General features: G+C 31.5%; 1 protein-coding gene across 2 annotated transcripts; it reads right to left on the bottom strand.

The window, feature by feature from the left end:
- Positions 1–1076: 1076 nt before the first annotated feature.
- Positions 1077–14451, bottom strand: LOC126739623 (glycoprotein-N-acetylgalactosamine 3-beta-galactosyltransferase 1-like). 2 transcript variants are annotated; one of them, XM_050445378.1, is made up of 7 exons: positions 14253–14451; positions 9615–9715; positions 4953–5194; positions 4755–4893; positions 4533–4704; positions 4238–4459; positions 1077–1535 (listed from the first exon to the last, which is right to left on the bottom strand). In XM_050445378.1, the coding sequence occupies exons 1-7, from the start codon at positions 14322–14324 to the stop codon at positions 1323–1325; spliced, it is 1161 nt and encodes a 386-aa protein (XP_050301335.1). In that variant the 5' UTR covers positions 14325–14451; the 3' UTR covers positions 1077–1322. The 2 variants fall into 2 exon arrangements, with proteins under 2 accessions (XP_050301335.1, XP_050301334.1); XM_050445377.1 differs by lacking the exon at positions 14253–14451 and adding an exon at positions 9769–9897.
- Between the last annotated feature and the right edge of the window lie 379 nt (positions 14452–14830).

Below are 14830 nucleotides of genomic sequence, written 5' to 3'. Positions count from 1 at the left end.
TTATTTACTTGTCCTTTAATATTCAGTTGCTTAGCTGTAGCAATATTTAAATAGGTTTTATGTAAGGAAATTATATATTTGAGTCAAATATGTATACAAGTTGGGGAATCGATCGTTGCGCATAGAGAGGTACTTAAAGGCAAAATATGGCAACGCGCGCGTATGCGTGTTGTGCACTCTGCTGCGTCGTTGTTTTTCAGTTCGACGTTAGTAGGCATCTGACTTTGATGCAAGTAATCGTACTACTTGCAATAAAATTTCGCAAATTATTACGCGAAAGTTCATGCATTATATTCGTGAAAAAATCTGGATATCTAGGAGGCTATTTAATAAAGCCAGTCCCCCAAGTAAGATGATTAGGAAAAGTATTTATTAAAAATTCTTTTCCCATAACCACATTAAGAGCAGGACCACCATCTTGTTAAAAATCGACCGACCTCAGATGTAAATAAAAAGGGACCTAAGTGGCAGGCAGAATTTGGTTTATCAGCAACTCAAGGTATTTTTGGGGGTTTGAAGAGCCATCAATAAAAAATGGCCCTTGAATATGTTATCCTACAATACTAGCCCAATCATTCAGTGTTTAAGGATACTAAATAAGGAATTAAAAACTTTCGTGTGCGTTTAAAATTGTTTTTTTGCAAAGAACTTCCAGTTTGAAATTAGAATTGAAAACAATTTCCTATATTGTACTGCCAAATTGCCTCCATAAAGCCATTTAAAAATGTGAACTTCTTTGAAAGGAGTATAAACAGCGACAATAAGAAAATAATACAGTCATTCTGCAAAATGTGGCATGTCCATGTTATTTTTGTTAGTCTGTAAAAATTAAAACAGCAAATACCCGTCAGACGACTGAAGGCGGTTGCTCATAGATGAGAGAAAGCAGTGTTGTTATTATTTTGGATAAGGCATAATCTTCAATTCCCCAACCTGTATACTAGGATTTAATATTAGAATTATACTCGGAATAATGCTTATCTTTTCCGCAAACTTGAACAATCTTCTCTTGAAAACCTTTATTTTTTTTTAAGAACTGTCAGAGCTAAGGCATAAATGAAATAAAATAATTAAAATTCACTTTTAAGCACTTACATTTATTAATTTTTTGTTACAAAACCTATACGAACTTACTCTAAAGATCATTGCTTCCAACTTCGATCAATAAATCCTTGAAGCCGAATCAATTTATCTTTTATCAGATCTTATATTCTTCAGCCTTGAACCGCTTCTATTGCTAAGCCTTTGGTATATTCCAATATGCCACAAATTTCATTTATTTATTCTTCCTTTCCCAAATGCCCTTTTCATCTTAAACTTTCTCAGTTATATTCATCCCAGCTTGGTTCTTTGCTCGAACTGTCATGGTTATAGGAATTAAAAATTCCTGTAGGTTTCTTTGCGCTTTTATGTAAAATCGGTTTGTATGCCCTACCGAAGGGCGTTACGTGGTAGATGAGGTACTCTAGCAGGTACATCTGTTGAGGGTTTACGTAATGGGTGGTGATAAGGTAGTCAGAGCAGCATGTTACACCCTAGAATAAAAGAGAAATAATAGCTATAAAATACGTTTTAAATTGCGTTTTTTTTTATTGAAAATATACAATTTTTATGTTAAATTTCCTAAGAAAATTTGTTATTTATTAAAATGTTTCTTTAAAGAATTGGTTAAGAATTTTGGTCAAAGACTCATTCGCGTACTAATCTTCATAAAATCGGAAAAGGTAGTGAAAGTACAATTGTTTAAGTGTCTATAACTTTAAAAAGATTCATTTGATTTTGTTTAATTTGGGCTTGTTTAAAAGTGAAATATAAGTACTGTTATATATTATATCGAGTAGTACTCAAAAGTTCTTAGTAAAAGTGGTAAGGCATCATTTGGATATAAAATTGTTCAGTTTTGTCTAGGCATCGTAGTCATCTAAGTTATGTAAAAATAACAAAATTTCTAAAAATGCTGAACTTATTATAATAAAAAATAATTTAAATTACAAATAGATATTTAAATATTATAATGCAAAAAAATTTAAAGCATGTTTAAAGGCCTACGGGATATAACCAAAGAACAAGAACAGCTCTGTCATATTATTATGTTCTCTTGGTGTGGGCCCTGTTTCGTATATAGTGTCCTTAATTCGTCCCTATAAGTAATAGTCTAATACAGTTAGATCGGGAGAGCTAGGTGGCCATTGAAACAAACTATTGCTCCCAATCTGTTACTTAGAAAATTACATACTCTTTGAAAATAATTTGCTGGGCAACCTTTCATGTTGATACCACATATTTATCATTAGGTCAATCTTCTAACAGGATTGGCAAGGTATTTGATAAAAAGTTAGGATAATGAAATGTTCATTATAAATGACCCAATAATCCTATTTTCCAATATCCCACACCAGATATTTACAGTACACCTGTTTTAGTGATTTTCTTTCCACATCCAAAAAGTAGCTTCATCAAATGATGAAGTAAAATTTGAAATAAAAAAAATTTTGAAACAGGAACAAATCAATGGTTTGTCGAATTTATTTCCTGATAGACCTTGGTGCAAGGATACATGATATGAATGAAGTTTAAATTCTTTCAAAATTCATTCATTCATTTCATGGTTTCTTTCCGGGCGCCTTCTAATTGAAACATGAAGGGGATGTACCCTTCCTGTTGTCCTTAAATGTGCTGATAGTCATCGAAATACTTTTCTGGTATAATGCCTTGATTTAGGATATTTTGCAGCATATTTGCGTGCTGTAATGGGAGCATTTTCAGAGCATTGAAAATATACGGTGAGCATATCATATGCAACCTCGGCACTGGTGTAAGTCATGTTAACGATAAAACAGACCCCAAAAATACAACAACAAAACCGAATTAAAATAATGAATTTGAATTAGAAAAAACGCATAACTAATTAAAAATGTCAACTACCAAACAACAATTATTTTGTAATTACATTTATTTATCTTACATACCCGAGTTTTTGACCAAAATGAAAAAAAATATTACAAGGTCTCTAATTATGTTAAAAAAAGGTACCTGAAACTGATTTTTTTCGGAGAAACTTAGAATTGAACTATTGGCCTTTTAATTAGGCCCACTAGTGGTCAAATTTCGAACTTAAAAATAATGTTATGCATTTACCACGGAACCTATGGACCACTTTTATAGTGTCTAGTGATGTCAGGTTGACGTGAGTCAATTAACGCTTAGTGAAACACCCTGTATAGTAAATGAAACAAAGTATATTATATAAGAAAAGAGTGTGTTCTCTTTTTTTATTTCTCTATGAGTTAAGGTTTTCTGATAAGAACAAGTTTACTGATCTATTATATTAGCAGTTTTGTTAAATCATACCAAATAATTAAAAATTTGAAACAAATGATTATTGACAAAATTCAGGTTCTACTTACAAAAAGAAGAAGTGCAATTTTATTTAAGTTATTTAAAATTGGAATAAATGCCTGAACTAAAATTTTAAATGTAATAATCTGAAACCGGCGACGATTTAGAATTTTTTTCTGGATAAGTTAAATTTTTTAGTCTCAAGGAACTCATCGTGACACGCTTGAAATGTCGCTAAAAGAAATTTAAAATGACCTCAAACGCTCGGAATGAAATTTAATATTCTAGAACCAGGGACGGTCCAGAATTTTTTTTCTTTGCAGGGGGGGATGGGTTTAATTAATGAATCAGTTGCAATACACTTAGGAAATATGAAGCTAGAAGCCAAAAGTAATATAATTGCAATCAAAGACAAGTTAAAAATTAGTCCGATTATCAACTAATGTAATCGTATAAGGTCAAAAGGAGAAAACTTTTTTATTTAATATTTAATTAGTTTTTTCTATGTATATTTTTTTATTGTAAGCATATCCAAAGGGCTGATGCAAATCAAGAAGAAATAATAAAAACATAACTGCAAATAGAACTTAAACTAAAGACTTAAATTGAAGACTGTTTGGCGAAAAATCAAATATGTTTCTGAACTTGTTTACTATGTTTTGAATCATATGCTTCTAGGCGATCAAGAATTCTTAGTACTTTTGGCATTTTTAAATTAATGTCATTTCTTGATTTTAAGTAATGATAAAAACTATAGAAATAATGTTAAACGACTGAAAAGTTAATAAAAAATTATTAAAACAAGCAAATTAAGATAAAGATGATTCACTCTTAAATTCTGATAACAAACAATAAAAATAAATAAAAAGTTTAGAAAAAAATTAAAATGCTTATTTACCAAATTATATGGATTGTACATCATCCTAGTGTACCACTCAACCTCATTCATGATCCCGGGTATAAGCATGTAATTAACAAACACTGGAGTAAACCTATTCCTATCTTCTTCATCGAGAGAATTACCCAAGTTTACCCCAACTCCTTGAAGACATTTGGATATTTCAACATCTTCGTCGCCAGTATCTTCTTGCCTGCAGACTTTAGAGTTTGGTAAAGCTTCCTAAAAATTTAGTATTAAGTTAAACTAAGTATTAAGTATTAGTATTTCACAATTTATTATAAAGTTAAACTACCTGAACAAATCTTTTAAGAGCTTCTTTACTTAGAACATAACCCGCTCCTCCACTCATAAAGTCCATCGGAGCCTCTGTTTCTTTCGCTAATTTCAATCTGCATCCGTAATATACTGGTTCTGAAGCGTTTTTGTAGTAGAGCAAGTATTTGAGATTCTCCATAACCGTATATCTAAAACAAACATTAAAAAGTCTGCTCTTTAACTCTACTGAATTACATACGTGTCATCGTCTGCTTTAAAAAACCAATCGTATTTGTCATAGTAATTTTCGTAAACATACTGCATTGCTCTCTTCGTTTTGCCCCATAAATGAGGTCTGTCCTCGATAACAGGCAATGCTACGCTTGGCAAACTAGGATCTAAAACATACCATTTTACATTAAAGTTATAAAGAAAGTGCTTTTTTTTTATCCTATACCATCTACGGTGCTCATAAAGATCAACTTATCACATCTTTTTCCCCAGGTAGCTTTCACGTGAATGGCCCTCGTTAAATGATTGGCAGGACCAGTCATTATCCAACAAAGTACCCGAACTTTTTTAGCTATTTTATCAGCCAGTTCAGTGTCGATCATTTGATGATGGCTGTCATTTAGGCTATGGTCTGTTCCGGACTTAAAGTAGGAGACTTCGTTATTTGGTGGACCGTAGCTGTAGAAGCTTTTAGTGGAAAGCAAATAAGTTTTTTAATAATTAAAATCGGAAAAGGATTCGGATTTATGCAATATTGTGTATATACAAAATTTATATATTTTTATAAGAATAATTATTAGAGTTTTCGTTTTTCTGAACTGCAGAGATCCCACCACGTTCATTTATGGTAAAATAGAAGTTCAGTAAAATACTTCTGATAATTATTAAATAGATCCCCAATCTGAAAAGTTTCCTAAACATGTCTGACATGACTGGAATTACTTTTGGATGCAATTTTATGGTTTTTCGTCGTTTACTCGTGGTCCACGAGTAGCTAAAACAAGAATGAATCCAGAAAGATTTTATCTACTCCAAAATGTTAAAAAGAAAAAAATTAAGATATATTTTCAAAATTTCTAATAACACAGGTTATATAACTGTAGTGGAACTATGTGGGTTATTGCTAGCATAGAAACCGAAGGGCAGACAAAATGAGGAGCAGAGTTGAAAAAAAAGATTGACACAGTTTGTCCAAATTTTCACATTTTGAACTAAAGGTGGCGCAACATTATTTAACCGAATTTCTATCATTTCACATCACTTTGGACGTTCAAATCGAATTTTGTACCATTTAAAATAATATATTGCGAAAATTCCCTAGACATGCAAAATGCACTTAGTTCATCACCTTTAGACAAACAAAATGTATTTTGTCCACAAGACAAACAAATCGCGTTTGGTCCAGATGTAAACATGTTTGTTTCATAACCTAATTTCTATCGGTGTGGTTTTAGTTTATGTACAAGTATTTTATGTTTGTTTCATAACTTTTTCGTGAAGTTTAAATCACAATGGAGTCTGTAAGATGGTGAGCACATTGTTGATGATAGTGACCTGGGGTAGCCGAAAGCGACAAATTAATTTAACAACTAGGGAAAGAAAAAAACAAGTGAGAGTTAGAGTATGCATTTATTTTTTAATACGTATTTCTTTTTGTTACGACCTTATACTATTTTAAGGTATTCAAACCATGATCCTGATTTAGAGCAATTTGATATAGCTTGCAACTATAAAAATAATTCAAATTTAAAATGTCAGCAAGTGAGTCGAGAAGATGTCATTAAACTTCGGGAAGTTTTTTATAGAAAATCCAATAAAGCCGTTCAAGATGGAATTTTAGCCAGTTACATTACTTTAGATATACCTAAATGAAAAAGGTGTCGCAAGGCTGATGGAAAACCTCACTCTTATTTTTTTAGTTTGAATGTTTCACCAAGTTTTTTTTAAGTTTTCGTAAAGCAACAAAAATTGCAGGTTTATCAGAAGTTTATAATGGCTGTTTACAATGTTGGTCAGAGGAGGGTGAATACCATTTGCAGGAAAGTGCAAGGTGGGGAAACAGTTTTAACAGAAAAAAGGGAAGGGGATAGACGCACTTTTAAGTTTGTGGATAAACTGAATGCTGTAAGATCTTTTATTAGTCAGTTACAAGGAAAGGAAAGCCACTATGGAAGAAAAAAGTCTCGACGGATTTATGTATCATCAGAATACATTTCTATACTTGAGGAGCAGACTTGCAAAATACGGTTTGTCCAAAATTGTAAATTTTCAGGAAACATCAAAAACTGCTGCTACGAATCGGTCTTACTTACCGAGTTACCAAAACTTATACCAAGGACTTTTACCAAAAAATTAGGAAAATTTAGGATAAGTAAATACTAGAATGGCAGACTAGAAGAAGCAAGAGTAACTTTGGTATTTTAGAAAAACATATGGACAAAATGCTATTTGCATGTCTATAGTGAACAAAATGCCTTTTGATTGTCATTTGAAAAAACTTTTTGGGTAAAATTACCACCAAAAAATAAAGAACCATTTTCTTCAAGCAGTATTTTTTATTTTTTAACAAACTTAAATGAAATTAACACCTTCCGTATCGTTACAGTCATAGTCCTCAGTTTCTTCAACATTGGTTTCAACCTCACACTGGCCTTCTAAAATTGGAACTAACCATTCTAATTCTAGATACTGATTCCAGTTTTCTCCAGATAATGATGCCAATATTTTTTTAAAACTATCTACTTTTTTCCCTTTATTTTATGACCCAAACCTAATTCCTGTAATTCTATTTGATCGAATCTTGCTCGTGGTTTTTGGAGTGATTGAAACTTTTTTGTCTCATCTGAATTGCGATATAGTAACTCAGTTTTCAACAAAATATTATGGGTTACTTTTTTTTTTAACAAAAGTCTTCGACAAGAATGAATGCCAGTCACTTTTGTCACATGCAGCAAAAGTTTTTTTACGTCAAGTAAATGCCAGTACCAAGTTTTTGTACACCACCCACTTTGGTGTAGATATCCCAATATTGATCTGGAGTTTTTATAATACTATGAGACCTTAAGCTTTTTTCAATGCGTCCAAAGATACGATCGGCGGGGAGATAAGAGTGACCTCTAATTGGAAATATAATTTCTATGTCCCTAATCTGCTCACATGAAAACGTTTGAAGCCAAAACATTAAAGCATGCACAACATGATTATTTTTATTTTGTCCTCCACACCCATCTGCAAAAAAACGGATTTTGGTCGCATTGTCTGGAAATGTAAGTTTTTTTAAAAAATCGATAAAAGCGGAAGATATCTCAGTCGCCCCTCTACCTGCTTGGTGCTCCATCCACGTATAGAATACTGGGTCTTTACAAATAAGTTTGGTAATGCAAAAAAAGTATATTGACAGCTGTTGGGCGTAAAATGCCTCCTGAATAGGGACCTTGGGTAATACCTGAACTTGTTGCAGATCAAAGTTCAAAATTCAACTTTCATCAATTTATGAAATTGTGATGCACGGAATTTATGCACTTTTAGTTCAGTAGATAACTTTTGTTTTTGTGTAGCAATTTTGGTTTGTGTTCTAACGCAGTAGCTACAGACATCAGTAGCGGGACTACCGAATCCTATATTAAAGTATTTACTAAACACCCGGCTGAAATATTCGTAATTTACTTTCAGATTGTTTGGTGCTTTTTTGTTATATAATTGCCAAAATAATGTTCAAAATCAGTAAATTTATAGGTTTATAAATTTACAAGTTTATATTTTAAGTTTATTACATATTACATTTTATAAGTTTATATTTTAAGTTAATGGCATTAAGGGCACTAATGCCATTAACTTAACAAATAGCTTACCAGATTCTGAATGGGATTGAGTCCTATGAAATCGAAATTGGTGCAATAAAAAATAAGAAAACTAAAGAGGCATAATATGGTCTTTGTTATGAAAAACATGGCAGATTTTATATTAAATCCACTGGTGGATAATATAAATAGTTGTTTTGTAAACGAACATTTTCCTCAACTTTTAAAACTGGCAAAAATAGACAGTGTAAGAAGCAAGGCATTTGAACTGTTACACTCATACTTATTACAATGTTTACAGGTAGTATATTTATATATGCCATTAAGGAAAATAGATTAACTCTTAGAACATAGATTTACTCTAATTAGATTAACTCTTGCAATAACATACTATGGTTTATTTTAAACAACAATGCGGTATGGTTTATTAATATGGTGTAGGGCCACAAATACAAATATTGAAAAAGTACCATTTTACTGATCAAGGTTTCTGTAATTTTATTATAGGCTGACTATGTCAAGATTCTTTCAAATAATGCACTTTAAAATTTAAGAGAGTAAATTGTCATCTTTTGCGATTGTCAAGTTCTTTTTTGTAAAATATTTTAAATATCTTATGATAAAATATTTTAATAAATAGATATTCAGGTTCTTGATTGAGAATTAGCTATGAAAAAATCTATATATCTATATATCCGCACTCCTGTAACTTGTAAGTAATTTTCAGACCCTCTATAATTGCTTACTATTTAACTTTCTGACACACAAAGATGTTATCACATAGATGCCATTCTTTGCTATTAAAATACTATTTAGTAATTATACTGTAAAATTTATTATATTATTATGCTCATTCTGTTCACCTAAGTAACTTTTTGTAATAAATTGAATATATATTGAAATATTTTTTGAAGTAAAGCAAAATTTGTTACTACGTGGTTACAGATTTTATGATCACTTTTCCTTTATCATTTCTAGATAATTATTTTAAAAAGAAAAAATCTATTAGAAACTTATCTAAAATAAATAGGATTTAAGTGTCTTAAGAAAATGTAGCAAATTACTGCATAGAATCGGCAAACCACTTAATTATTAAAAAATATAAATCGATATCTAAAGCTCGTTATTTTATTATATTAGTATTGTGCAATAAAGTCTAAGATATTAATTGCACTTATTACTGATGGAATTTTAATATATAGTTTTGTATTATTAATACATAGTTTAGTAAATAATCTTATAATAAAAGCTCTTTAAATCAATAAAAAAAATTGCATGCCATATCAGAAAAAAATAATAGAATTTACCTGTAATTTTCAGTTTTATGCATACACAAAATCGATAATCCAATGCCGATAAAAAGTCCTACCAAGAATGTTTGTAATGTGGGGTTCTTCAGGAACGATACCTAAAATAAAATGTCAGTGTTTAAGACAAAAAGGTTTTTTATCAAACAAGTACCTTTTCAACCCTTTTATGAAACCAAAAAAACTTCTTCATTACGGTAATTTCAACAGATAAAAATAATGTGGGGGACGTCATTTTATTTTCGGTTTATCGGAAAATATCATGATTTAGTAAAAGGGCTACCGGACTACACCAACAACCAATGCAAATAAATTATAATCTTATCTGGGCATAGATAAATGTGAAACTTTGATTTCATTTTGTTGTGAGTAGGTGGTTTTTTGCATATTATGCAATTTTTCTGGAATAATATTTTATATATGTATAATCAAAGTGATTACTGACCTTTTGATTGATTAATTAAATACTAAAATAGAGTGATGTCTTGACTGGGTCTCAACTATCATAATAGCATAATATAGAACAACTTCAACGTATAATAGTTGTTAAGTCTAATTTTTGAACTTCTATTCCCTTTTTTGTGTTTTATTGTAAATTTACTACGACATTTTGGTTTGGTTTAGATTCGGTTTTTTAACCGTTATCAAGTATAAACTAATAACAACGAAGCGCATTACATCATGCAGTGTCCTGACAGTAGGGATCTCTAGATATTGGAAATATCAACATTAGGCTGACTGAAGATTTCTTGGTTTTGCATCATGTATATTACTTCTAGGAATTTTCATTACTTTTAATGTTGCTCTATACATCAAATTTTTTCTTGTATGTTGTGGCCATTGGACCAAAGGTGCTCTCGTATTTTTGATCTGGAAACTTCTCTTGTTCGGGTCCACTTTCGATATTCTTTTTACCTATATATTGGTCTTCACATTTAGAGAACTTTGGTATATGCAGTTCTTAGCTTATCTCCTTCAGTAGGCATTGGTCTTCGATATTAACACTCGTATGCTTGTCTTGGAAGTATCTCCGAAGTTCCCTTGATGTAAGAAACTTGAAAGATCCTGTAGGATCCTTTAATTTATGTAACTTGTTTTTTGTTATCTCTGCTGCTTTCTCAGTAATTATCTTTATTTATTTGTTTAAATACTCGTTTTGCCTTAAGTCTCTGGAAGTATTTTGTCTTTCCCTGTTGAAATCAACATTGTTATTGCATATGTTTCATATTAAATAGAAGAACATATTTAAGGTTTTCATGATGCTACGCAGTTAGTAAAGTTTTTTGAGGAAAATGATTTATTCACAACCTGCCAGTTTGGTTTCCGAAAAAACAGGAATATAGTTATGGCAATCCTGGACCTTGCTGCTTTTGTCATGGATTCTTTTAACGACTTAAATTTTAGCAGTGTCTTGTTCTGTGACTTGAGCAAGGCATTGGATTGTGTGCCCCATAGTATTCTGTTGTAAAAACTTGCTAAGTATAGTTTTAGTCCGGATAGTATTAGGTTTCTGGCTTCATATTTGACAGATAGGGGGCAGGTTGTGAGTGTGAATGGGGTGGCACCAGCTCAAATTAATATTACCATAGGGGTTCCCCAAGGCTCAGTTTTGGGCCCATACTTTTTTTATTCTATATAAATGCCTTTAATAGAACGGACCGGTAAGTTCACACTTTTTGCTGATGACACAACTGTAGCATGTGCAGCTGACTCGCTGGTGGGTGCGGAGCTGGGGACGGATGCTATACAGGGTCAAGTGCAGCAGTGATTTAACAGGAGCCGTTTACACTTAAACGCAGAAGAGACAAATAAGGTCATTTTCACGATGAGACAGTCGGAGATGGCCAGCACTTCAACAGTTAAATTTTTAGGAGTCCATTTGGATCCTTTTCTTTAATGGCATGCACACATTGACAATGTTGCGGGAAAACTTCGAACTGATGTATATGCTCTTCGGTGCCTTTCTAGCTGCTCTTCACCCACTGCTCTAAGAACAGCTTATTTTGGAACCTTCCATACTGTTTCAACTTACACCATTTTAGCATGGGAGCATCCTCCTCGCATAAAGAGATTATTTGCTCTACAGAGAAAGGCTGTTCCTGAAGAATCCTGGATGAACTGAGTTATAGGGATGACTGTAGACATGTTTTTACCAATCTATATAATATAATATTCATATATGTATTTTTTATTTTGTTGACTTGTGGAAGAGTACTTTGTTTGTTGGTACCAATAAATGAATTTGAATTTCCGCCTTTGTCAAACCAGGATGATTGGAATTATGGTGAAGGTTGGTTTGTAGATTGTCCTGTGTATGTTGGTTTATGCTGATGTCCTTAGGCATCCACTGTGCATTGTACATTATAAAGAACATACAAAAACATCTAAGAATGGCAGTGCTGACTCGGATTCCGACTCCGTCCTTCTTGGCCTAATGTTATTAATGTGCTTCAGAAACTTTGCTAGCTCTGTAATCGTTTTTATCATAAATAATAAATGTGTGGTCAATATATAGATTACAGCGTGAGCTCAAACTAATCCATGTATATATTGACCACCAACGACGAGCCTATTGAAAGTCCTTCGTCCAGGACGTAAAACCTATCTTTGAATTGAAAGTAAGAGTATCGAAGACAAACCTCCAAAAGGTCTATAACTTCCTTCAGTGGAAGACCAATGCGATCTGCAAGTATTGCGTCCTCTCTTAATCCTCCCCTGATGATGTTAAGGGATTCTCCAATGAAGACTGTATAAATCCGATGATTTGTATGATCAATGTATCTGATGATTTTATTGAGGACTTTGAGAGTCTTCAATCAAATCAAGGCTTATCGGTGGGTCTAATGTTAGTGGCCTAAAGAAGTTCGATCAAATAAGCTCTATAAGAGGCTCTATAAGCCAAATAAGAGTTTCGTGCAAAAGAATTCGGTGCTGCTTTGTAGTGGATGGATAATGGTTAGGATGAATTTGGCAAGTTTCGATATTGGCAAATCCTTGAAGCTGGTAATAGGTCTCAAAGGTATCCGTTTGTCATCCGGAGTGAGTTTGTGTCGCAATGCATCAGATAAGCAAAATACTTTTTAAGAGCCCTGTAAATTCTTTTCTCTGCTGTTGGTATGGGAATTTTAGTTATTAGTTTGTTTATTTTTATTCAAGACTTCTTCAACCTCGTTAAGGTAGTCTTCTGCTATACATGAGGGGTTTCCAGATCAGTAATAGTAGAACACGCTTTGAAGCACTTACATCACGCAAAACCAAAGAATCTTTAGTTAGTCCAGTGTTGATATTCACTATATTACTATACAATTATAGTGTTGACAATGATATTGATTGACATCTGGTGATACCTATTTAAGACGATGGAAGTTCAAAAATTAGACTCTACCTTACCATATATTTATGTATTTATAGGGAGAACAATCTCCAAGAGAAAAAAATTGTTTAAAATTACATGTGAAAAGAATCCAAGGGCCAGAAAAAAACATTTAAAAATACCTTAACCAGATATAAAATTCAATAATTAAAAGGACCTGTTAGAAGACAGTAACACGAATAATTTTTAATAAATAATATTATCTATAAAGCCAACCTCAAGTAATGAAAGAAGTTAATTTGAAGTTTAGTTTGTTAATTAATTTAAATTTTAATACCTCGAAACTTAATTAAGATGTAAATGTAACAAATATTTTTTTGAAATGAATTATGAATATTGAAAGTAAAATATATATTTTTAATTTTATTAATATTAAAACTTGTTGCTTCTTAAAAGTTGATTTATTAATTAACCTCAATATTATTAATACTAATTTTTTTATTCAAAAACGAAATTTATTTTCTTGCACCTTTCTTTATAAATATTGTAAAAAAAATTTATTTGTTCTTAAATTTATTCACTAAACGGTCATAAATACCTGGTTAAAGGCTGGTAAAAGTTTTTCTGTTAGTTAAATCTTTTAGTAAAATTTGTTGAAATTATTATAAGAATTTTAATTAAAATTTCTAATACAGAAATCGTTTAATAGAGTACTAAAACTTTGCAAAATTGCACAATTTTAACTAAATTAATTTTTTTAATGAATTTTTTATCATATAGATTTAAATTTATTCCTTAAAATTTTCTTTCAATTTGACGACAATAAAAAAACTAAATTGTGTAAAAGTTTTAATTTAATTACCGTTTGTGTAAAAATTCCTTAAAAATTATTATCCCATTCCAATTTACCAAGTTTTGATTATATAAAATTAAATAACTTTTACCAAAACTGCATTTGTGTATTTACTCATTAAATTTTAACCCAAAACTTGTGTTTGGGTATATTTATTGTTTATCTAAAAATGTATTCATTAAATTCAATCGGCAACCGACACATTAAAAAATTGATTACTTTTAGTTTTTGTTAAAACCTTGTTGCCTTGTTAGTTTGTTATTAGTTTTTCATGTTCTCTCTCCAATCTCCAATAAAAGTATATTCTTCAAGAAAAAAAGAGCAAAGACGATCCAAAGCAGTTTAGCCACCCTCTATAGCGATAAACAAGGTACCCAAATCAAACTTTCCCTATTTTGGTTATCTATCTAACATAATTACCACACCTTATGACAAAAACGTTTATTATTCCAATAATAAATAAAATACTTACAAAAGAACTTGTTTTTTTATCCCTGCATCTGATGGGATCCCCTTTCTTGTTGAACTCATAAATTTGGATCATGTTTTCGTCAAAATATTTCCTCTCAAGTACTTGCGTAACCAAAATGTGATCCGCACTACCTTCGAGCACCTCTGTTCAATTGTCGACTGTTTTAATCAGTATGCGAGACGAATAATTTATTAAAAACGACAATAAGAGTGTTCTTGGGAGATATAATTAAAAGCTGTTGTACGAAAAACGCAGAGATAAAGATTAGATAAGGTGTCTAAGTGGGTATTGTCTGGTGGCTTATTTTACTCATTTCTTGAGTAGGCGACACTAGCGACACTAAATCCATACAGGGATCGTCCAGTAGGGGATTCACTATCAAAGAAACTTTGCTAATCGTTCCAGTAAGTTCTATAAGTTTCCTCTCTTATTATTTTTTCCTAGAAAAAGTACATAGAGGTGGGAAAATTGTGATCAGGATTCAGGATATTTTATCGTCAAATTTATTAGTGAACTCGTCGTACTTATTGAAAAGGTAGTTAAATTCTCTAAATAACAATATAATTTTTAAATTCACT

Source organism: Anthonomus grandis, chromosome 8 (genome assembly GCF_022605725.1).
Source record: "Anthonomus grandis grandis chromosome 8, icAntGran1.3, whole genome shotgun sequence".
In the NCBI taxonomy this organism is placed as follows: domain Eukaryota; kingdom Metazoa; phylum Arthropoda; class Insecta; order Coleoptera; family Curculionidae; genus Anthonomus; species Anthonomus grandis.
Note: the sequence above shows the minus strand (reverse complement) of the source record. Positions and strands in the feature narration are given on the sequence as shown.

Bases quoted from the DNA above. Each gene is read 5' to 3' on its own strand.
- LOC126739623 (XM_050445377.1), bottom strand. From the start codon at position 9,849: ATGACGTCCCCCACATTATTTTTATCTGTTGAAATTACCGTAATGAAG. The intron at 9,716-9,768 runs GTACTTGTTTGA...ATTTTATTTTAG, and splicing joins TTCATAAAAGGGTTGAAAAG to GTATCGTTCCTGAAGAACCC. The intron at 4,460-4,532 runs GTAGTTTAACTT...CTAAATTTTTAG, and splicing joins CTCTTAAAAGATTTGTTCAG to GAAGCTTTACCAAACTCTAA.